The sequence below is a fragment of the Cicer arietinum genome, chromosome 2 (assembly GCF_000331145.2).
Source record: "Cicer arietinum cultivar CDC Frontier isolate Library 1 chromosome 2, Cicar.CDCFrontier_v2.0, whole genome shotgun sequence".
NCBI classification, from domain to species: Eukaryota; Viridiplantae; Streptophyta; class Magnoliopsida; order Fabales; family Fabaceae; genus Cicer; species Cicer arietinum.
In genome coordinates, this window is record NC_021161.2 from 966,017 (window position 1) to 991,010 (window position 24,994).

Consider the following 24,994-nt stretch of genomic DNA (forward strand, 5'->3'; position numbering starts at 1 on the left):
TTTTTTTTCTGTTGTGTGCTGCTAAATTAAGGGTTTATGTTACTAACTTCTTCTTATTATTATTATTATTTGAGTAGATAAATAAAATGACAAACATTCACTGCAAATAAATTCAATTTAAGCATTTGTGATTACGTGTATTGGTTTCATGCAAACGCAGGCATATGTTAAGTAGAGATTTCGGATTTGAGTTTTCATCACCATGGAACAATGACCTTAGGGACATTACGAATATGGACATTGTCACTTGAGTTTAACATTATAGACATTATATTGGTATAAGTCGATGTATATTATTATATAACGGATTATATTGTGGTTTATTTTAATAAATTAGTGTTTAAAAGTCACTTAAATTTTTGACGATATTTGATAATAAAATTTTATTTATCTTTTATTTTTGAAGTTTGTTTGTAATCTCTTACTAAACTAATTTATTAAATGAATAGTGTATTTCACGTATAAATACTTTTTCATGATATATTTCACTATATATGAAACTCGAAATAAATATTTTTAAATTAATTATGAGTTGTGATATAAATATCTAATGAAAAAGTTATTGAATTTAATAATGATTTCTAGATATTACATGTATGTGTGCATGTGATATGCATGCGTTTTTATTTCTTATATTATTTTATAGCATATGAAAGTTTTTCAAATAATGTATTAGTTGAATATTATACAGAAATATAGAACAATATTCATAAATTTATGCAGTAAAATAATATTATTTACGTGTTGCACAAATTTCATTAGCGATTTTGATTTTGATGGATATAAAATCGGTGATTAAACATATGTTAAAATGTGATAATATAATTATATTGAATATTTAATTTTATATTAAAAATAATATATTTGCTTTGAAGTACGAAAATATGTATTAATCTCGGTTTTAAATTTAAAGATATTTAACATAGTTTTTGAGTGTGTCGATTCTTTCAATCCGCTGTATTAATGTTAGCCCACTAAAAAACAAAGTGGTGGAGACCAATTTTTTCAATAAGTCGTACAATGTTCAATGAGTTCAAAGAAATATAGCATATTTCATCACAATAGTACAATTGTATAAAAATATTGTTTTACAATAATATAAAAACTTTTTACATGATTAATATACTATCTAACATATCGTAAATTTTCATATCTATTTTTGTAATAAATTTTATATAATATAGTATATATTTTAAATATTCCTTCAATTCATAATTCATATGAGAGTGCATTGGTCCATACTTCAATTATTCATTTAGTTTTTTGGTATCAAGTCCAAAAAGGTCAATTGATCCATGTTGAAAGTCTAACGATAGTAAAAATATGACTAATTTAAATAACAAAATAGGATCCTAAATAACATTTAGTAGATAATGTATCTCTATGATTGATGATTTAGACTGTCCATCGTATTATAGTTAACTTATATTTTAAGAGTATGAATATATCTATTTAAACAACAAAGTGATGATATCACAATCTAGGAGTTACAATAATCGATAAAATTATAAGTTTCAAATAAATTTTCTTATCACCTAATTACTAGATATTATTTGAATTTCATATAGTTTGTCATTGGCCTTAAACTCTATATAATCAAATGCATGGTTGGATATTGTTTAACGGTGGTATTAAGACTAACTAAATAATATTTCAAATATGGATGTTTTTTTTTTATATTTTTAATATTATTTATTGAAGAAATTATATTAGAGCTTAAAATAAATAGAGAAAAATTATGGTTTAAGACGTCGTCTAGTAAATATGCAATTTTGGATGATCGATAAAGTAGAATATATTTGAGATCTATTTGACGCAAAGATATACAATGTTTGAAATGTTTGAATGAGGGTGGTGGAGGTGTGCAGTTGAATTGATTTTTGACAATGTAGTTAAAAAATTAGATGACAACAAACAAATGAATTTTTGGCTTTATTCTTAGTTACCTGGATGTTTTTTGTGTCAGGGGTTCAATAGACTTTTTGGTAGAGAAGTTTATGCCAAATGCGAGGAGAAATCAGGTGAGGGGTGTTGTTATTTGTAGGCTAATATTATTTTGAGAAATGTTATTTAAACACAATTTTAAACACAACTACTGTATACGTATACGCTATACACATTTATACATATTTATATTCTCTCTCTTCATGAATATACCTCTGTTACTCTCTCTTCATTGATTAACAATAAAATCAAATTAAACACTACAATCTCTCTCTTCTCTCTTTCTTTTCTCTCTTTTCTTGTAGTCTTTTTCATCTTCATCTATCTTTTTCCTCTTTCATTCTCTCTTTTCTCTCTCTCTTCTTTTTAGATGAATCAACTAATTTTTGTGTTGACCTAGATTTTTTTTTCACTTGTATTTTTTTACACATTGCTCTCTAAATCTACACTTCTTAGATTTTTATTTTATTATTTAAAATAGATTTTTATTTTATTTTAGTTCTTCTGATATTTTCTTAACTGTTTACTTTTGTTGTTTTTGGCTCATACACAGTTTTCTGGTTTTTTTTTTCTTTCATTTTCTAGTTAATAGTGTAAATATTATTGGTTAATAAAGTATAATAAGTGGTTAATGCATTATTTTCGTCTAAAAGTTAGGGTTGTGAATTGTTAGTCTATATTAAGTTTAGTCCATGTTTCTTAAAGTCATTAACCAAATTTATATTGTTTGATTAGAATGATCAAACTTTCTGTTCAAATTCATTAACCAAGTTGTGTAAGGAATTAACCATATTATTTTAAGTCATTAACCAAGTTTATATTTTGTTTGATTAGAATGTCAAAGTTACTTCATAAAAAATTTGATTAAAATAAGTAAATAAAAGGAAAAAGGAGGAATTATGAAAGAAAAGAAAGATGAATCTGTGAAGTTTATTTTTATAGAGGAAGAAAAAAAAAGCAAAAAAAAAAAAAGATAAAAAAGGGGAAAATAAAAAGAGGGAGAAATTAAATAAAGAGAGAGATTGTGTAGAAAATATAAAAGAGGGGAATTAAATGAAGAGAGACTATGTGGGAACCACATGTATTTGTGTTTGTATTTGTGTTTAAAATTGTGTTCAAACATCATTGCTCTATTATTTTACAGGTAGGTGTTAAGGATACTTGACATTGACCCACAAGTCAAATAAAATGTTTTTGTTGTGAAAGAGGTTTATAACATTGATGAATAATTTTGAAGGTTCAAATGCGCCAACGTACAAGGTGGCATGGAAAACAAATAGCTCCTTTAAATATATTTTTATGTGTGAGGCGATTTCCTTCGTAATTCTTTGTATACAAAGATAATTTGATTAAGAGAGATTATTTGTATATAAGTTATCGTTTTTGTGGGAACTAATGTAGTTTAAATGAGAATGTTGAACATTTATTTTTTGGATGGATAAGGTGTGAGTAGAAAGAGGATGACGAGCGTTTTAATCTTGTATAATCATTATGTGTTTTATCAATTTTAAGATGAGGAATAATATTTTTTTGTCATAGAAATTTCAATATCGATTAAACGATAGAAAATATTAAATGTGTTGGTTGAAACATCAAAAAAAAAATGTTTACTTATGATTATGATTTGACTCATGTATTTAGATTTGTTTTTTATGTTTGAAGGAGTATTTTTTTCTGTAATTTTATTATTATTAAAATATAATTTTTAAACTCTTGATATTTTGTATTAGCATATCTTGTGCTTAAAATATTTTATCATAGTATTACTTTTGAGTTTTTCAAACAAATATATTTAATTGCTTTCATTATTTTAATTTGTAAAATATCAGTCTTCAATTTTTATTTTCAAAAGTGTTAAAAATGAGTTTGTGTTACTTGTGGGTCTTAAAATGAAAAAATAAAAATAAAAATAAAAATCGAGCTTTTTACTAGCATCACACCCATTTACTATACTATACTATTTGCACCCCACATGGATTACTATTTACGTTTTTCCTCGTGTTGAAATCGGTGCTTTCAAAACACTTTCTCTCTCACCATTTTTATAATATGGTGTCTTAATTTCTTAAATTAAAAAAAAAAAAAAAAAAAAACCTGGTCGTACTCATTCATCTTAAGTGTTAATTTTGCTAAAGACAGTTAGAATTAGAACATGAAGGTTAATCGCATAATATGATTTATTAATCGCAACTATATTTATTTAGACAAATTTTGATTTATTATAAATCAATGTTTAAAAGTCATATTAGACATTAATTCGATTAATGTTTGTTCAATAAAATAAAATAAATAAATATATTAAAAATTCAATTCAGCAAATCAACATTAATCAAGTTTAACATCTCAATTGAAAGACAAATAAGACTGTTAATATATATTCTAAAAAACTGTGGCTAAAATTTCAAATTATTTTTAAAGTACCACAAATTATTATTTATTTATTATTAGTGATTATCTAGAAAAAAAATTATTAACACAATCAATCAAATATTTACACAATCAATCAGTTAATCCTTGTCCAAATTAATAAAGCATCATTTCAAAACTAAAAACTCGCATATTTCTTGTGTTGGAGTGTCATTGATATGTGGAGAAATAGGTGACCTAATTTCAAAATCAACAATAATAATACCATAATATAACAAGTTAACAACACAAATTTCAAATGAATCATGGTAAACCACCCAAGGAGGAAAAATGGAGTGATTGAAAACAACAATATAGTGGCATTAATAAAACATTCGAATGAAGCATATTAATTATGAAACACGATATCATTTTTTTTCCACCCTTCTATTCTTAGGGGAGGGAGATTTAATAGTTTGGGATTTAATAAGAAAGTAAGTAAAATCTTACAAAATAATGTTTCAATAAAAAAAATTGAACTCCTTCCTAAAAAAATAATAGAATATATTGGTCAACAACTTACTACAAAGATTAAATTTTATTAATCTTATTATTAAATTAAAAAAAATTATTGAATAAATTAATTCTTTAAATTTTCATAAAGTTTTATTTTTTATTACCTCAATTGAATATAAAATACATTTTTAAAAAACATAAATAAATATAAAATTACTTAATCACAAATGTCAAATTCATATCAAATTTTGTATCTTTAATTATTAACAAAATATAATAATATTCAACGACTAAATTATTAAAATTAAATATTTATAGTGAATTATTAAAAAGAATAATAAATTCATAACCCAACTCATAGTTATTGAAGCAATCTGATCTCTCACGCACAATATATATATATATATATCACTTATTCTTCAATTATATAAAAATAAAAATATTCTTCAATTATATACACACACAAATAAAAATAAATGATTGATTTATATGTTTTTTCCAAATAAAAAATCAACTAAGTCAAACCAATTTTTTTTTTAGATTTTAGGAATCATTAATGACATTGGAGATTTAGAACATTTTTTTTCCCAATAGATTTTGACCATTTAAATAAATAACCAATCAAACATGATTTTTAAATTGAAAATATTTAAATTCTCTACATTCAACTAATCACATAACCATCAACTTATATGGTCAAATTAAGATAAAATTACATTTATTTTTAATTCGACGTCTTGAGTATGAAATATCAAAATTAAAACATATACCGTGTAATCTTATATGTGGTGATTCATAAATTATAGAGAATGTGAAGCTCAACAAAATTAGTTAATCTAAATTGATATATAGAGTTGATAACACAAACCTCCCCTAAAAAAAGAATACGAGTTCGATTTTTGGAGACACTAATTTGAGAGATAGTCCATCTTTGATAAAAAAAAAATTAGATATTTTACGGCTGCTTATGATTAATCTTACAATCGGTCGAAATAGTCTACGCCGTGAGAGTATAACGGAAGCTCTTACTTAGAGTCAAATATTATAATTATTGTGGCTTAAAAAACATGTTAGAAAAAAATTAAAAAATTACCAAAAAAGAAAAATAAAAGAAAAAGAAAATAGAAAGAAAAAAAAGGAAGATGTGAAATTAATTTGGTTCACCTGATTCAGCTGCCCCCATATCACATTCACATGCAAATAACAAACCCAATACAATCTCCTCTTTATTATAAACCCTCAAATTTTGCCGGCCTTATACCGTTTCCTCTCAATACGGCGTCGTTTTAGCGTCCGCGACATTTCTATTTCGCTTCCTTCGTCGGTTACTAAAATACTCTCAAATCCCTCACTTTTTCACTACTGCGAGTTGACTCGGTCTTCTCAACTCAACCCAACTCGTTCTCTTAACTCAACTACATTCTCTGCATTTTATAGTCTCTCTCTCTCTCTCTACATTCGCTTCTGATCCGTACGATTCAGTGTGATTATCATTTTTTATTCTTTATTTTTCTGTATTTCCTATCGAATTCTTGTAGTTTTAGGATTTATTAGGATTGAAATGTTACTGTGTTTGTTCTTGAAGATTCGGATAGTTTACTGCAAGATCTTGCTGTTTCGTTTTGTATAGTAACGATTTTTTTAATTTTTAATTTTTTTTTTTGGAATTTTTAGTTTCGTTACTGAGTTGCTTCGAATTTGAACTGAATCTGTTGATTTTTTTAATGATTTATTGAGTTTTACTTTGTGATTTAATCATGATGCTTTTTGAGTTGAATTAATGTTAATCATGTGAATTGTTTATGATTTTGCTTCCTTATTTTGTTTCTGGAGAGTTGTTTGCGGTGATTTGAAGTGTATTTGGTCTTAGTTAAGTGGAAATTCAGTTATAACATTGAAATTAGCTTTTGCAATTATTGATTTTCTTGGAAATTCAATATATGTGTGTGTGATTTGAACTTGAAGTGTATCTGGTTTTAATTTTGTGTTTGAAGTGGAAGTTTAGTTCTAAGATTGGAATTGGATTTTGCAATTATAGATTTTACTGGTAATTCAATATTTATGTATTTGTGTTTGTGAAATTTGAGATTGAGAACTAGAAAATGAGAGCAATGGTAGCGTAATTGTGATTTGCAGAGAAATGAAAAAGCAGGAGTGACTAAATCATATTTTGTTCTGTGGCTTGTAAAGGTTATTTTCATGATTGTTCTTTGTTGTTGAGTTCAGATCTCGACTTAAGAGTGTTGTATTTGAAGTGGAAGTTTGTTCTAAGATTGGAATTGGCTTTTGCAGTAATCGATCGTCTTGGAAATTCAATATATACGTGTGTGTTTGTGATCACTGGGATTGAGAACTGGAAATAAGATGGTGTTATAATTGTAATTTGTAGAGATATTGGAAACCAAAAATGGTTTGTTATATGATGTTAATATATTTTTGGTGATTGCTTCATTGTTGTCGAGTTCAGATATTGACTTAAGAGTTTTGCTTCATTGTTATTTGCTGTAAGTGTTGAGTTTGATTGGATGTCTTCCTTTTTGTTTATCTCAGATTTTAGGTGTCAGGAATGTCAGAGACAGCACTTAAGGATCTCAATACTATTCCCGTAACTGAAAGGAAGAGCGAGGGCTCTGGTAAGGCGTGTTTGACCAAGCCTCCTGTTGACAATGCTAATGAAAATATTGAAGAATGTCAAAAGAAGAAAAATTGTTCCTCTTTGGTTTCCCCACATGTTAACGGAAATCAGGCCGTGCCTGCTGAATCTGTTGTAGAGATTGGAATTGTAGAAGTAGAATACATTGAATCTGAGAACTTGAGCGATGTAGAAGATACTGATACTTGTCTCAAGGTATTATTTTATTCATCATGTTTGGTAGAGGGACTGGATTTGAAATTAGTGTGCCTCAATACCATACCTTGAGTGTTTCATTTTTTTCTTTGTAGTTATTTACCTTTGATTATTAGCTTTATATAATATAAACTCATCACCTATGTTATGTCAGTATAGTTACCTGGTTTTGTTACAGACGCTCTTAGCTGGACTTGACTCAAAGGATTGGGTCCTGCTTTGTGATACTCTAAATAATGTACGTCGTCTGTCTATATTTCATAAGGAAGCAATGCTTGATATTCTGTAAGTATTGAACTTTTTTCTTTAATGTTTTCTGATTGAAAGATGGTTTTTAAATTAATATATCATTGCTTAATATACTATGGTTTTTGTTCCATTTTGTTAATAAATTGTTAAATTATTCATATGCTATCTGGTAAACAGGGGGGATGTGATCACATATATTGCAAAGTCCCTGAAAAATCCTAGGAGTGCTGTTATCAAAACTGCGATTATGACATCTGCTGACATTTTCAGTGCATACAATGATCTTATGATAGATTCACTGGATCCTCTGGTAAGTCAGAATTCCTTAGGTGTACAGTATTGTACTACTGTTAAGTCTGCTCACTTAAGCATTATGGGGTTTCATCATACACTTGTGGTAGAAAATTGACATGTTCCTATGGTGGGTGCAGCTAGTACAGCTTCTACTCAAGTCTTCCCAGGACAAACGCTTTGTATGTGAGGCAGCAGAGAAAGCGTTGATATCAATGACTACTTGGATTTCCCCGATTTCTTTGTTACCAAAGTTGCAACCATACCTTAAGCACAAGAATCCTCGTATTCGTGCAAAGGCATCAATGTGCTTTTCTCGAAGTGTTCCACAACTGGTATGAGTAGATTTATGAATTTTGCTCATATTGATGACATTGAAGACTGTTCATATTGATGTCTTTTGCTTTTAATTTACCTGTAGAATTGTCTTCCATGAATGATTTTCTGTGGAGTAAAAAAAAGTAATGAAACCAAAATTTTACGAAGAAAATTAATGATGTAGGAAAAGAGTCTTGGTCATCGTTATGTTGAAATTCCATAATTTTCACCTTTGTTTTTGACATCTGACTGCATTTAGAAAAAGTTCTGTTTCAGTCCCAAATCATTTAACAAGCTTCTTATGTCTTTGTTTGATTTGTGAATGGTTTATCCTGATCATGCATTTTTTTTATATATTTCCAAACATAGCAAAATCAAATAGAAGGGTATTTTATAGTGATCAAAGAGCATAGGTCTAAATTGATAGATGGCATGCCCATATAAATCTGAAAATTAGCAGTAAGAGATAATATAAGATACTCTTAGATAAGAAACTAATTTTAAGATATTCTGTAAGATAAGGCCCAAGATATTATAAAGATATTATTCAAATCATCCGACAGGTTTGGGCAAAATTCTGTTGAAGGGCTGGGTTTTTCCAAAATTATTTAAATCACCGTTACACTTTTTAATTTGTTGCACGCCCTACCTAGTTGAATTTTTTAAGGGGTTCTTTTGAGCTAGAAAGGATAAACTATATGGCCAAACCTATTTTTGTTAGTGTGGAGCATTAACATATTCTCTTTTGTTTGGATAGGGTGCCGAAGGCATAAAGACATATGGCATTGACAAATTGATTCAAGTAGCTGCATCCCAGTTGAGTGATCAGCTTCCTGAGTCCAGAGAAGCAGCTCGAACCCTCCTTCTTGAGCTTCAAAATGTGTACGAGAAATTTCAAGATCTCATTGTAGAAGCCACTGTCTCTGAGAATCCAGAGACAGGATCTTGGGAAAACTTCTGTCAGTCAAAACTTTCCCCTTTAAGTGCTCAAGCTGTACTTCGTGTGACCAGTATTGCTCGGGAGGGTCTTGTTTCATAACACCCATGAACCTCAGTTAGTTTACTTCATTATTTCCTCGTTTGTTTGCCATTTTCTTCTGTAAATACAGTGAGACAATTGAGATTATTTGAGTTGCCATCGAAGCACGTATTGAGCCAATGATTTATGATGTATTTTTTTACTTAGCCGTGGTTACCTATTTTACCCTTGATTGATATTTGATAGATATATAAATTACATTACTTTTGCCATCTCCTTCCAGATTTCTCTCCCTTTGAATTGCATGTAAGTAATTGAGTTGCTTTTATTAAATTTACAAATTCTATGATGATGTCGCGTGCAAGGACTCAATTCTATGTCTCAATTGTGCAGGTTGTATTCATCTAATACTAGTAATTATGCTATCATACATCATTTTGTTGTTAATAACTCAAATTTTAGAGGAAGAATAATCTAGCCAGTGGGTCATTAACTTTTTAGATTTGGAGGATAACTTGCATTATTAGGAATGTAATGGGTCGCATCAATCCCATGTGGCTTTTCATCATCATCCTCCCATTTGAAACTGACAGGACAAACCATTGAAGTATCAGTCTAAACAACTAATTATTTTTTGCTGATTTGCTTTTTCTGGACAGTTCAAATGTAGTATGGTGACAACATACTGCAACTGAGTGAAAACAGCATTTGTAATTTTGTTGGAACATAGCTATCACAGATATGCAGTGCCACTCTGCATAATTCCATTTATTTTCAGGGGTTGTAGATGTTTGATCTTAACTTTACTTCATGAAATTCACACTCTAATTTACTTACCTACTTTCAATTATTGTTATAGATAGATAGATTCAATGGTGGAGGTTGTCAGTGAAGTTCAATTATTTGAACTGGTAGATGAAATTGTAAAGATTCTTTAGAGGGAACAGGGGTGGCCTGCATACATGAAGATGAGCTGTAGTTTGCATTTTTAATGTGATTTTTGAGGGGCTACACATTAAGTTTATAAGAATCATGTGTTTGATTTGTTTGCTATATGGAAGCACCAAAATCACTGGCCACTATTGGTGCATCCAAATCAGGGACCTCTCTTGGATAGGAAGCAAACAGACACGAGTCACGAGTATTATGACAATTCAATAATCAATATTGAGACCACATGTAACAAAAAGATGAATCTGATGATATTATTAGTCGAAGGATAAATTACCTCCTCTAAAGTCCAAAGTTAAGCATAGGAACGAGTGCATATATGATATTGGGTATGAGTATAAAAAATTAAGGTAAATTTAAATATATAGGTAATAAAATGAAATAATTAAGGTCAATAAAATAATTAGAAAAAATAGAGTACTCACAAATATCATACGAGTATTGATACTCTGTATGTATTTGATATATATACTTTACTATTTTATAATTACCTACCCTTCATATCAATTTATTAATGTTGGATTATTTCAAGATTGAATCAAATTTTTGTCTCTATTTTGTACCGTGAATAATAACATATCCGTATAATTTTAGTGTGAACTTGTTATTACCTCTTAACCTATAGTGTCTTTCTCTTAGTTTAGGTAAAATATTTTGGCTTCTTGGATACTTTATTGAAATAAACATGTCTAGGGAGAACCATACAAGTGGAAGAGAAAGCATAGAAAGAAAGTGGTCCATCTTGAGATGTTGGTATAGAATTGAGAAAAAAATAATCCAACATTAGAATCACAAGAGCATTAAACAGGTACAATTGAAAAATCAGATTATTTATGCTACCACCTTCACATATGTTGTAGAGTTTTCACTTCTAGTCTTACCATTGTTATTATTGTTGAATATGAATCATATTTATTGATAATTGGGCAGTTGCTCACTTGACCCATTTATGTGTTGGGTTTCGACTAAGAGGTTTGGAGCTAGAGATATGGCCGGAAGGTAAATTTATACTATTGATATGTGGTTTAAAACCTTAAGAATTACATAATAGAAAAATTACAACAATCACTCTGTTCTCGGAAGTGTAAGTATAATTGGTCGAACTTTGTAACAATTATTTGTGTTGAATGGTGTAAATACGTTCAAAGATAAATTTGTAACCTGAATTGTGGTATTTAAACGTTGCATTTTATGCTGTAACTTTAAGAATTGCACAACAATCACTTTGCTCTCAGAATCTATTCACAATTGACCAAATGAACTCCATGATCAATCATTTATATCCTTGTGTATATTTATTTATCGGTTTTTCTTTAGAACTAGAATAATAATTTTTTTCTTCATAAAATGGGACAATTAGTTATGTCCTAGAGTTAGTTTCGCTAAAAGACCACTTTCTTACCATTCTTTATCAAAATATATTTTGGTTACAAATGTCTAGAACTATTTTTGGGTAAAATACAAGTAGGTTAGTGTTTCTTTTTATAAATAAATTGAGAAAGAGATAAATTATTATTAATTAAAATGATACTAACGTCTATTTTACAACTATCACTAATAAAATTTGAACTGTCTTTTTTGAAGTTACATTATCAAATTTTTATCATTAAACTGATATCGAACATTAAAATTCAGTTACGATTTATAAAATATTTGTTGTTTTAAAGAGAAAAATCTTAAATCCTCGAATAAATTAGTATTTACATTCATAAGATACATTTAATAAACCAAAAGATTGCAAAAAAAAAAAGTTATAACTAATCATGAAAAAAGTGTCATTAAAATCATATAAGTCATATAAGGTTTAGACATGTTACAACTAATCATTTGCTAGGAGTCTTCCCCCAATGCTAAAATTGACATACAAATCATTCCAACAAAAAGTGCTAAACTTGACCCAACTTGTAGCCTAAAACTCCTTAACATTTTTGTGCTCATGAAATCAGTGGCAACAAGATCAACAAGTGCCATGTTAATTAGAACTCCTGCAGATGCTGAAAGTAGAATCCCTTCTACTATTAGTGACTTTGAACTACTTTCATTGTAAGTGTTTGATATTCCTATACCAATGCAAATTCCAATTGGGAAAATGAGGCAAAAGAAGAGTACCATAATTGCAACCTTATAGTATTTGAATTGTGCCTGATAAAAGAAAGAAAGAAAGAAATATTAATAAATTTAACTTTCTTGAGTATAAATAATAATAACACAACCAAGTTGTTAAAAGTTTTTTAAAGGTCAAAATGTGAATATAGAAACTATTTTAATATATTAAAAAATTTCACTTTACTTGATAATTAAGTCTAAGAGTAGTTTATAAACATTTAAATTGTGAAAGCTCACACATGACTTAAAACGGACAATACTTAAAAAATGCAGTGATGCTAACTTGAAGTCGAAATAGAGATTATAAAAAAAAATAGAAATTTAAAATATATTTAACTAACATATATAACATATATATGGATATAAAAAGTACCTGAGTGATGCACCCACCAAGTCCTATTCCTTCAAAGCATTGATGAAAAGTTAATACTGCCACCAAGGGTTTGATTGTTTTAGAACTTTTTGACACCCCAAGAGATATCCCTAAAATGATTGAATGTAACACAATACCTAGCTCCAAAATCTGCATATTTTGATTATATCATTAATTAAAAATAAGCTAAAATTTAGATCAATGTATATTTGTTTTTTTTTGCAATGTTCTGTCACATGTTACTCTCAAAAACCTTAATCTAATTCCAATTTTGTTATTCAATAAATTAGATGCGTTTAACAATAAATTGAAAACAAATCACAAAATCTATGTAAAATTGGTTAAACAAAAACAAATTAATAAGAGTTTACCATATTTATTTCACTTTAGACCGTTCTTTTATTGATAAATATATAATAAATAATTGATGATAAAACATATTAGTTACCTGAGAAACTATGACATATCGGAGACGATCAGTTGAATCTAATTTACTAGAAGTAACTACAAAGTTATGAACATGACTACTATCATTAGCTTCACGAGTCTCACGATCCTCATTCAACGTCTGAGATTTTTTCAGTTCAGACCTTTTTTGGTACCCCATAATCAAAGCTTCCATAATTAATGTTCCAATGGCTGCAACCATTGTAACAAAACCTGAAAAGGGAAACATTTTCCATGGCTTTTCACCTATACATGGATTTGTTAATGTCTCAAAAGCATTAGGAAGTATGTGAATGAACCCTGTTGCTAGGATCACACCAGCTGCAAATGCTTTAATTAAGAAATAAAAATCATTTTCTGGATTTAAATATGAACAATTTTTTGCTAAGATTGGTATACACACACCTATTAGGCTAGCTACAAAAATTGATGCCATAGCAATTAATTTGTATTTTAATGTCTCAAATACTTTATGATTAGAATCTTGTAGTTCATTTTCACAACTACATTTTGAACATACTAAGTTTTGTTGAAGAAGAATAATTATAGATATGGTCATGAATTTTCTTGTTGCAAATTTGATCATTGTATCTAAGGTTTTGAAAAATAGAGAATATGAAATATGATATGAAAATTTTTGTGGCTGAAATTTGTTAACTTGAGACAAAATTCTAAGTGATGGAAAATTAAAAGCTATAGAAAACAAAGGCAAGAGTTAATAGAAAAATAGGTGATGAAGAATACAATGAAATTAATTGTGCTAGTTAACACCGAAGGAGAATTATACAAGTGCTTGTCTTTGTCCTTTGATGCTGAATTAAGACACTGGCTTTGTATTTGTCAACTTTAGAATCTTTGCCTGAGAATAATAAATCTTGTCTCTTGTCTATTCTTTTTATAGGGCCTTTTGTCTTTTTATAACCATTGCTTTTTAGGATATTTTAATTTGGTTTCTCTTTTAATTAGAAAAATATTATTTTTATTTTATTTTCATTTTTAAACATTTATACATGAAATCATGAAAGTGACTTTGTACAATAGAAGATAGACGGATACGCTGAATAAACTAATTTTACTTCAAATTGGAATTGTGAATCAAAATAATTTTTAAATTATGTAAATTGACGAATTTATCCTAAAATTATTAGAGTTGACATGAATTTGATGTGCCATATAAGTTTCTAGTAATAAGACATTTGATTCAAAATCTACGTACAATGTTACATATTTATTTTATATGTCACGTCAATTTAATGACATAAATTAGCATATATACTATTTTAACTAAAACATAAAATTTCATGAATAAATTTGATAAATCAACAAATCCAAGAATTATTTTGTTAAGTACTCTATCTTATGATGCTAAACTTCCTTTGTAATTAAAAGATATAAGTTAGAACAATATTCTAATTGGAACATAATTGTACCTTGTAATATTGGCCGGCGACAAGACTAATTGTACACAAGAATCAAAATGGTAATGTTTGTTTATTTGTTCATGTTTCAACTTGCATGATGTACTCAATTTCATTGAAATGTTTTTATAATATGAATATTCTATTAACAAACAACAAATAACTATCTTTTTCAAACTATAAAAAACAACCAAGAATTTCCAATTATATGATTTTTCCAAAGAAGTTCTTGCATATAGTTATAAATTAATCCAATATCACAAAGAGAAAAATCCGAGTCTCCTTTTTTTTGTTTTTCTTTCTCATTTTCACACACACAAAAACAATGTGGTAAAGAAAGAAAACTTCACTACTAACAAATGTTTATACCTAATTGCAAATGTTGTGTGTTCTTAGATGCATACATCATGTTTTTTAGATGCTTTAGATCAGTTCCACTAAACAATGAAGGTAAGATCCAAATTATTTCAAACTAATATTAGATAGCATTATAAATATGTACATGTTTTGTTGCTTCAGTTAATATATTTGAGTTTATTTACTAACATAAATACACGTGAGTCTGTTCTATAGGATAGTTTTTTTTATAAAATAGTTTATGAAAACAATTTATAATACATAAGCAATTAATTTGACTTCGTGTTACTTTTATGAAAATAGTTTACATATAAGCACATATATTTAAGTGTTTAATTATTATGCTTTATGTACTAATTTTTTCAGTGACATTTGGAGACATGTTAAAGAAAACTGCTTGTCTAAAAATTCCTATCAAGGAAGTGTATGCTGCCACCAACCATCTTAATGAAATGAATGTCATTGGGGAAGGAACTTCAGGTGTGCTTCTTTTTGTCTCTTTGTTTGTTGAAATCTTATGGTAAGAAAAATTTGCTTAAGTTATACTTGAATGATGTAGATGTGTAGGATAGTATATATATATAAAATGTTACAATCAATTATACAATTTTTATTTAAATATTATGTTGATTTTTCTACAGAGTATGTCTCGCATCAGATGAAATATAATTTGAAAATATATTAATAAATGAGAGAAATATTTTATCATACAAACTGTTTTTGTAAGCTTGAATTAAACTTAACATAAATTCTAAAATTGTATCAGAATCTATCTAAAATATGTTGAGTCACTCGTTATCGGATAACTTAAATCATACTTTAAATGTTCAATTTTAATTAGTTGTGAAAGAATGTTTAAAAGTCTCGTATCAAATGAAATATAATTTAAAAATATATTTATAAGTGAAAGATATCTCTAATTTTAGAAGGTGATTCTGTAAATTTAAGGTTTCTATACTTTTCAATACCTTAAGCTACTAATCTTATTTTTTGGATTTCAATGTTAGGTAAGGTCTATAAAGGCACAATGAAAAATAATGAGCAAGTTGCAGTGAAGCATATAATCAATGATGATGGAAATATAGAAACTTTTGTTAGAGAAGTTACAAGCCTATCTCATGTCAAGCATCAAAATCTTGTTTCTTTGCTTGGTTGTTGTGTTGAGGGAGATGAATGTTTTATAATCTATGAAATATGTCCTAATGGGAGTCTTTCAGAATGGTTATTTGGTAATTATAATTTTATCACTTTTTTTTAGCATTCGAGATTGAATTAGACTATTTAAAATTGATATTGTAGTTACAAAGCAAATTCAAATACAAAAACAACTGCAAGTGCAATTATAATGTTATTTCGGAAATTTCAAAAATTATTGTATTACGTCCGTAATTATAGTTGCAGACTACAATATATAAAACTATTTGTAATATATTTCATCTTCTATCTATATATTTGAAGATTTAACAAATGAATATATACATTAGGGAAGAAGAACAAGGTGCTTTCATGGATAAAGAGACTAGAAATTGCAATTGATAGTGCTAGAGGTCTTTGGTTTTTGCATACATATCAAGGAGGATGCATTGTTCACCGTGACATCAAGGTTAATCTTTATTATACTCTCTCTATTTCTTGCTTATTTAGGTTTTTACACTGATTAATAAATTAATTTTTTAAATAATCAATGTCAATAATTAGTTATTAGTTTTGTTAGAAGGAGAAGTTGAATCTATGACTTCATTATCACTATCTTATGACTCAAAAAATTCTTCAATTGATATATATATTTTTACAAAAATATATTTATTTTATGCTCACTTTTCAATGCCAAGAATAATGGTTAATTCTATCTTAGATTCTAAATCATACATTGTTATAGAAAATTGATAGAAATAGATCAACCAAATATTTGGAAAGTTTAAAATGAACAAATTTAATATGGACTAAAATAAAAATTATATTAAAACCATAAAAATAAATAGAAGCTAAGAAACTAGTACTAATTATTATACCAAAAAAGAAACTAGTACTAATAATTTTATAAAAACTTGCTAACTTTGTATGAAAAGTCCAATGAGTCTTAGATGAAATTTGGGCCTAAATAGAATGATGAGTATTTGTCATGCAGCCAACAAATATCCTTATTGGGTCAAATTTTGAGGCAAAACTATCAGATTTTGGATTGTCTAAAGTAATAGAGGTAGGTGAAACATATGCTATTTCAGAAGTTAGAGGAAGTTTTGGATATGTGGATCCTCAGTATCAAAGCAACAACCATGTGAATTCATCTGGTGATGTTTATAGCTTTGGCATGGTACTTCTACAAATCATCTCTGGAAAAAGGGTCATAAATTTGAAACTGAAGAAACCAATGTCACTTAATAAAATGGTCAGAAAACATGTCTCATACCTCTTACTTTTGTTTCAAGTTATTTTGAATTTGTTTGTAAAAATTTATTTATCTTTTGAAATAAAATAAAATAACAAATAATTCATTTATCTTTTGATGTTTGACCCTTTGTGCCAATTTTTGTGTGACATAATTTATTAGGCAAAATCCCTCTCTAGGAATGGTAGCATTGCAGAATTTGCTGACCCTAGACTTGAAGGAGAGTATTCTGAGGAAGCATTTGATTTAACACTTCACTTGGCTTTATCATGCACAGCCCTTAACCAACAAAGACCATCTATGGAACAAGTTGTTAAAAGACTAGAAGAGGCCTTATTCATTTCTAGGGAGAGGAATATTTTTACTAAATAAATTCCACAAGACCATATTCATTCTTAATGGTTCATCAAATAGTAATTATCATTTTTATAATCATTGTTTGGCAATTGGTTACAATAATAGGACTGCTTTGTAAATGATTTGAAAACTTTTTTTTGTTAAGCACTAATTAGTTTTGCTTTGATTTTTGTACTTAGAGAAAAAAAAGTTTTATTTTACAAGGTAGGTTGAAGGGAGGGGAGGGAGAGAGTGGAGAAGTGAATATATCTTTATTTCAAAAGGGTAGACCGAAAGAGAGAAAAGATTTTTATTAGTTTTGTATTTGATTCCTAATTTTTAGGAGAGATGAAAGATTTTAGATGTTTTTAATTATATGAAGTCATTCTCCTCTATATCCTTTAAAATGGAGGGATAACAAAATAAACTATAAAGGTATAAGCCCTTTCTCCTTTCAAAAATTGAATCAAACATAAAAACTTAAAAACATTACTCATATCCCCCTCCCCTCTATCTACTTCACCAAACACGCCCTTAAAGATTGACATAGAAAAAGCTCTAGTTATGCAATAAGTGGCTAATTTAAATCCATTAGGGATGTCCTATGTGTCATTTCTTGGGCTACCTTTGGTTTTGGGCCGATTAATGCTTGTGTGTGTATTATCTTGGGCCTTTATTTAAAAAATATAATTTTCTTGGTCCACGATTAGGAGTGGGAATATGATAGGTTAAATCAGACTTTGAAAGATTTAAGTCTGACTTTTGATCAATTTTTGGGTCTAAGCCTAGCGGTCTATCATATGCTTTTCTTTCGGCCTGAACTGACCTTTTTAAAAGTCTGGTCTGGCCTAAAAGACTATTTAAAAGTTTATTCACGTTAAAATATTTAAATATTTTACTCATACCACGTGATGTTCTTCATATACCAATATCAATGTACATATATATATATTAAATAAAAAATAATTTTTCTAACAAAATAATTTAAAAAAAATCTAAAACAAACATCTTTTAAACCCTAAAAAATAATTTTTAGTTTCAAAAAATAGATTTTTTTTGAAACAAACACACCAAGTATTATCTCTCAAACAAATATGAAACGATTAATGAGTGAATGACTAATTAAACGACTATCGAATATGGAATGACTACGGAGTGATTGTCTAATTGATATAATTTAAAATAGGAAATAATATTATTAATATAATAATAAAAAATAACATTAATAAATAATAAAATATATATAGGTCGGTCTGTTAGGCATAATAGGTTTTTTTCGTAAGCCTGACCTATTTAAATAAATAGACTTTAAAAATAACCTGAGTATATCATTTTTATTAAATAGATTAGGTCAGGCTAAACCATAAGTAGGCTCGGTCATAGAATCCTGACGGACGGTCTAGACTATTCTCATCTCTATCCACCATTAATTCAAGGGAGGGAATTCTCACTATTTTATTTTTATAAAACTACACATGCTTTAAAGTGTATTTCTATAGACCACATACTCTATCTTTAATAAAAATGTAAATAAAAGTAAATTGATAAATATCGACGTATTTAGGATAAAATTTAAATTAAATATATTAATTTTTATTTAATTTTATTTATTTATTATAAAGTAGTGGTAATTTGTTTGAAAATACTGCACTTTTAAATGACAATTTGTTGAGATGGAAGACATTACTCCCTAAATCTAATACAATCTTTTCCAGTGGGGACCAATCGATATTTTCAAAGTTTATGTGAATCTCAAAAAGAATAATCCATATTCTTTTGTTCTTTGGATTCTTTCACTTGTTTCTTTAGGTTCTTTTTGCATTAATTTTCCAAGGTAGCTTAAACGTGGCCAATTAATTGAATAATAAAAACTCACTCAATAATACATACTGAAAATAAATTGGCACATGATTTTCTGCATCAAAGCAAAGATTATCACTGATTTAATGAGTTTGTACGGAGTATTTTTTTTCATACAGTTTCATCTGATATTATAGACTGTTTTAGCAAAAAAAAAATTGTTTAAATGAAAATTTTAGCTTCAAATAGAATTATTTTTTTATAATTGTTCATTTGAAAAAAAAAAATTCATTACGACATAGAAATATAAAATAATGTTTACTTTTATTTAAAATTTCTAACAAATAATTTATAAATGATTGAATACTATTTTTTTATATAATTTGTAATAAACGGACTATAATTTACACCATAAAAATATCTGTTATTAGTATTTACACTGTTCAAAATAGAAGGACATGATTAATAAAAAAATTGTCTCTCCCTTAACTGCAGTTTGCAATCAATTGTTTTAGGAATTGGGATTTTTTTTATCAAGAATTTATTTTTTAGGTGAAAAAACAGCTTGCATGGTATAGTTGCATAGTCTCTCAATTGCAGGTTTGAATTTAATAGACACACTCAATTGTCAGATCATGAAGAGAGCAAAATCCCATGTGTTCCAATTGAAACTCCACTAATATATTAATGCACCTACATTTAATGGAACATGGAAACATGGAATACAATAAATTGTTTATTAAAAGATAATGAAGTATAATAAAATAGAGAAAACTAGATAAAAGGACAGTTATTTACATATTCTCACTTTTTTTTTATTTAATTGTAGTTTTAATTCTTTTATTTTTAATAATTTATGTATTTGGTATACATATTTTAACATTTAATGGTTTTGATCTTATTTTTAAACAAAAACATACTAATGTGAAATTTTTAAATAATATAGTCCCTCCTTTAGACCTTATGTTACTTTCAAAAAATTGACAAATTGTAACATAAAATTATCCAAATTTTCTTAATAAAATCGGGTTCAGAATTAAGACATTGCATTTATTTAGATAAATTTTAGGTGGTATTTATCATTTCATCTATAAATAATTTTTTTTTATAGTTATTAAGGGATTTTGATCAGAATGATCCTAATAATAGAAGTCTTTAAAATCAATTTTTAGAAAAAATATTTTAACTAGAGATAATTTGAGAAAGAGAGATTTCAAAGTTATTAAAATTAAACACAATTTTTTTAGTCAAATGCATGACATTGTGTAAAAATCAATATGTTATTCTTGATATATAAGGTAACAAAACTCATGATAATTTTTTTTTTTAAAATACTCTTAAAATAATTGAAAGTGAAGTTAGATGCAGAGATACATATTTATCTTCATAAAAGGACTAACCAATTGTAATTGAAAAAATGGATTGAGTTGGGAAGATCCATAATTGTTGTCAAGTTATATATTTTGTGGTTCAATCCAATCTAAAACACATTAGGCTAGGTTAAGTCAAACTCAACGTTTAATAAGTAAATATTTAATTTTTGTAGACAAAAATGTCAAAATACTCGGTTGATCTCGAGTTTGTAATTACGAAGCTTTGTCCAATTTAAAATATGTGCTCATCGAGCCTTCCATTGAGTTGAGTCAAAATTAACAACTCTAACAAAAATAATTATGAGGAGGGTTAAGATTTAAGAACAATAAAATTGAACTTAGGGTGAGGGTGAGAGTGAGACTAAAGGCAAGACATATACTTTTTCTCCGCAAACAAAATTTTGATCCAAAATTTGATGAAGTTTTATTTTTTTGGGTTTATTTATATCACACTATGCCTCAAGATCTCGTTGTGCATTTATTGTACATAAAATCTATTATCATAAATAATGTAGTGTGACTTTAAAAAATGTCACTTTATCAAATTTTAGACCAAAATTCTGTTTAGTGACCAAAACCGAAAGAAATAAAATAAAAAGATCAAAACTGCAATCGAAAAACTTAAGAAACAAACTCTAATTCAAGACTACATTATTATCATTATCGATAGTGAATTTTCATCGAAGTGAGAGCAAATGAAGTTTTTTTGTTGTTGTTATTTTAGTTAGGAATTAGGAGGATATACAATTTTCTTATCAAATGACTTATTAGTTACACTCACATGTAAATATGTAAAAAAAATTAAATTCAAATTCAAATGTAAACTCTTACATATTAATATTTTTTTAATTATTAATTAAGCTGTATTTAATTATGAGATAAAGTATAAACAACTTTAATAAGAGGAAATAGATATTTCTAGAAGGAAACAAATTTTTAATTGTTTTTGAAAAAGATAACAAATATTTTTCCCTCTTATTTAGGAGAGAAAACAAGTTCCATTGTTGTCACGTATGTCAATAAGATATTACGAATCCAATATGTATAATATCATGACCCTACCATCCCATTTATGAAAACGATTTTTTTTTTTTCATTTACAATTTAAAATAATTTTTGGATGTGTATGTTTTGGGTTGGAGCTTGCCCACAAGACACAACAATAATTAGTGTATAATTTAGATTTACTTTTAAAAAAATTAAATATAAAAAGTTGATATGTTATCACATAATTGAATATGTTAGATAGTATCCCAACAAAACTGGAAGGTACCAAAATATTTATTTCGAAATTAATTAATTTTTCTTAAAATAGTGATCAGAATCATTTTATCACAATCTTTGAATTGAGACTAACCAAAAATGTACTATTTATATATTATTCATCAACAACTTTCTAAAATTTAAGTTGAATATTTACTAATTAAATTAACCTACTTTATTATAAATTAGAAAATCAACATTTAAAATTCTAAGGGCCGGCTCGATCTGACGAATATTAGCCGGCTGGAAGAAGGTTGAATATTGAATATATAATTATCATACATCATATAGACTTTGAATTAAAAATAAGAAATCAACATGTTTAGTGTGTCAGAACATCGTCAAAGTATTAAGAATAATGACATTAATATTATTGTAATCCTTGGCATTATAAAAAAATAATATATATGTGATGGTAAGTTGAAAAATATAAAAAAAATAAAAATTAGAAAATGTTTATTGGATTTACAAATCGCGAGTTCGAATTTCACTAATATTATTGAAGAGATAAATATATTAAATTTTTTTGAACTCCTTAATTGAATTTTATTAATTATTTGATTTTAATTTTTGATTAAATAAATATAAATATTTGTTAAATCTTTAAAAAAAAAATATATATTTGGACTCTAACATCATTTTCTCATCATTTTAATTACTTTGAAAAAAAAATAGTCATACATATAAGCATCATTTTAATTTTTATGTGCATTTATTATTATTATTATTTAAATTTATTTTGTATTTATACTAGTAATTTATTTTAAAATATGAAAAAAAATCAAGTTTAATACGTTCAAATACATAAATTATTTTGTGAATATACATAAAGTAAGTAAATTAATTATCCTAACAATTTTTTAGAACAAGAGAAAAAATGATTAGTGTTTGTAAAAAGAGACTAAGGTAGTATTTCATAAAAAAAATAGGAAATGTTGGAATTAATGTATTAAATTTTAGGAATTTTTAATTGAGATATCTCATGAAAATTAACTTGGAATTCCCTCAGGTAGAATAGACAGCATATATCCAATAGAACCAATTAATGGAAAAATTTCAAAAGGAAAAGTTACCTCAGTGAGCTTATGACTATTTTACTGTAGTATGAGATGATAATGGCATCACATTTGTAGCACTATATATTCTTAATGAGATTCTTTATCAGCATGATGGTGATAAATCCAAATGTTATGTCCATGTTTGATTTGGTGGCATCTTGTACCCTTTTTAGGCTCCAAAGTGGCTTTGTGGGATCCATTAATTGGATAACTAACTATCAATGTTTTTAAAATCGAATTGGATTGAGTGGAAATATATGCTTTACTTGTTCAAAAATATATACAATCTATGCAAAGACTCTTGGAGATGATTGGAAGTTCTTGGTGACAATGGCGTACATTTGTTCTTGATTGTTATACTCTTGGTGGAGTATCTACAATACTTGGTAATGAATAATACATATTTTATTTTTAAAAATTTGACATCTTTTATATAGATTTTTAATATGATAATGATATGTGAAGATTATTTCGTTGTGGCAATTCGAATTAGGAAGTGTATATTTGTTTGATAATTATTGAGCGCTTGTGATAAACTGAGGAAGAATTCAGCATTGTTGGCATGAGTTTAACCCTAGATAATGTGATGAGTTTCGACATTCATTGAATTGCGCTAAAGTTTAAAAGCTATTTATCTTATGGACCAGAGTCCGATTCGAAATACTCTATATCTAATAATAATTAGACTCAACCAATACAAAAGATCGACTGAAGATAGAGAAATAAATAACAAAATGGATAAACTATTTCAAACTAATTAAAATTAGACAAATCATTGAATCGATAAATGTTTACTTTAGCAAACCGTATAATACAAAATTATCTATTGGATGGTTCACTAAATATGTTTTTATTTCCATAAAAAAAAAAATTTACACAACATAATTATGTGTGCCTCTGACGATTTAATTTGAGATATCTGTATTTACAAGATTTAAAATATAAAATTAATTTTTACATGTTTAATTGTTTTTAAGTAAAATTAATTTTATTTATAAAATTAATTTTAATTTAAAATTAAAATTTATAGTTTTTAATTATAAATGTAATTTTTATACTGAAATTTATTGTTCAACACACTTTAACGTAAATGTATTCAAACATAACATATTTTACATTCAAATCAACTTAAAATAAAATCAATTTATTTTAAACATAAACTTATTAGAGTTAAAAAGTACAACTAAACATGTGTTTAATAATAAAAATTAAATTGTGACTTTTGTAAAATGATGATAACTCAATATTCAAGACAATTTACCAAACATAAGTCAAAACAATATAGGAGAACACACTAATAAACAATAAATGATGTTTGGTTGCTTTTTTATCACCAAACATGATTTTGCTTCCAAAACCTTGTTAGACAAACTAAAAAGTAAAATAAAATTTCTGTAATAAATTGGATTTTGATACAAATTTATTATTAAAAATCCCTTTACTCCAAACTTCTTATTTTCAAGTCAAATCAACTTTTTAAAATCATCTTTGTAAAACTTCATTCAAACACACAAATTTGTAAAAAAAAATAATTGTTCTTTATTTTTTCTCAAAATACTGACTTCTACCATAAGTTGTTTATTCTTGGTTATGGTTAAAATTACACAATTGATATACTAATTGATATATATA

At 27.0% G+C, this 24,994-nt stretch overlaps 3 protein-coding genes across 7 annotated transcripts; 2 read left to right on the forward strand and 1 right to left on the reverse strand.

Annotated features, from left to right (window-relative positions):
- The first annotated feature begins 5,992 nt into the window (after positions 1 to 5,992).
- On the forward strand, positions 5,993 to 9,763 carry LOC101507016 (uncharacterized). 5 transcript variants are annotated; one of them, XM_073365314.1, is made up of 6 exons: positions 5,993 to 6,289; positions 7,357 to 7,654; positions 7,809 to 7,939; positions 8,081 to 8,213; positions 8,335 to 8,529; positions 9,270 to 9,763. In XM_073365314.1, exons 2-6 carry the CDS (start codon positions 7,373 to 7,375, stop codon positions 9,549 to 9,551), a joined length of 1,023 nt encoding a protein of 340 aa, XP_073221415.1. In that variant the 5' UTR covers positions 5,993 to 6,289; positions 7,357 to 7,372; the 3' UTR covers positions 9,552 to 9,763. The 5 variants fall into 5 exon arrangements, with proteins under 5 accessions (XP_073221415.1, XP_073221416.1, XP_073221414.1 ...); XM_073365315.1 differs by having other exon boundaries at positions 5,993 to 6,242; XM_073365313.1 differs by having other exon boundaries at positions 5,994 to 6,277.
- A 2,437-nt stretch (positions 9,764 to 12,200) lies between these two features.
- LOC101507550 (zinc transporter 3-like) lies at positions 12,201 to 14,214 on the reverse strand. The gene is made up of 3 exons (XM_004489244.4): positions 13,370 to 14,214; positions 12,922 to 13,071; positions 12,201 to 12,584 (listed from the first exon to the last, which is right to left on the reverse strand). The coding sequence occupies exons 1-3, from the start codon at positions 13,952 to 13,954 to the stop codon at positions 12,273 to 12,275; spliced, it is 1,047 nt and encodes a 348-aa protein (XP_004489301.1). The 5' UTR covers positions 13,955 to 14,214; the 3' UTR covers positions 12,201 to 12,272.
- A 979-nt stretch (positions 14,215 to 15,193) lies between these two features.
- Positions 15,194 to 17,904, forward strand: LOC101490112 (probable receptor-like protein kinase At5g18500). Its single transcript, XM_073365138.1, has 6 exons — positions 15,194 to 15,236; positions 15,510 to 15,623; positions 16,151 to 16,372; positions 16,628 to 16,746; positions 17,272 to 17,457; positions 17,695 to 17,904. Exons 1-6 carry the CDS (start codon positions 15,194 to 15,196, stop codon positions 17,902 to 17,904), a joined length of 894 nt encoding a protein of 297 aa, XP_073221239.1.
- Positions 17,905 to 24,994: the final 7,090 nt, after the last annotated feature.

Bases quoted from the DNA above. Each gene is read 5' to 3' on its own strand.
- LOC101490112 (XM_073365138.1), top strand. From the start codon at position 15,194: ATGTTTTTTAGATGCTTTAGATCAGTTCCACTAAACAATGAAG. The intron at 16,373-16,627 runs GTAATTATAATT...TATATACATTAG, and splicing joins TCTTTCAGAATGGTTATTTG to GGAAGAAGAACAAGGTGCTT. The intron at 16,747-17,271 runs GTTAATCTTTAT...TTTGTCATGCAG, and splicing joins TTGTTCACCGTGACATCAAG to CCAACAAATATCCTTATTGG.
- LOC101507016 (XM_073365314.1), top strand. From the start codon at position 7,373: ATGTCAGAGACAGCACTTAAGGATCTCAATACTATTCCCGTAACTGAA. The intron at 7,655-7,808 runs GTATTATTTTAT...ATGTTATGTCAG, and splicing joins ATACTGATACTTGTCTCAAG to TATAGTTACCTGGTTTTGTT. The intron at 8,214-8,334 runs GTAAGTCAGAAT...TGGTGGGTGCAG, and splicing joins TAGATTCACTGGATCCTCTG to CTAGTACAGCTTCTACTCAA.
- LOC101507550 (XM_004489244.4), bottom strand. From the start codon at position 13,954: ATGATCAAATTTGCAACAAGAAAATTCATGACCATATCTATAATTATT. The intron at 13,072-13,369 runs GTAACTAATATG...CAAAATATGCAG, and splicing joins GATATGTCATAGTTTCTCAG to ATTTTGGAGCTAGGTATTGT. The intron at 12,585-12,921 runs GTACTTTTTATA...TTCTTTTATCAG, and splicing joins TTGGTGGGTGCATCACTCAG to GCACAATTCAAATACTATAA.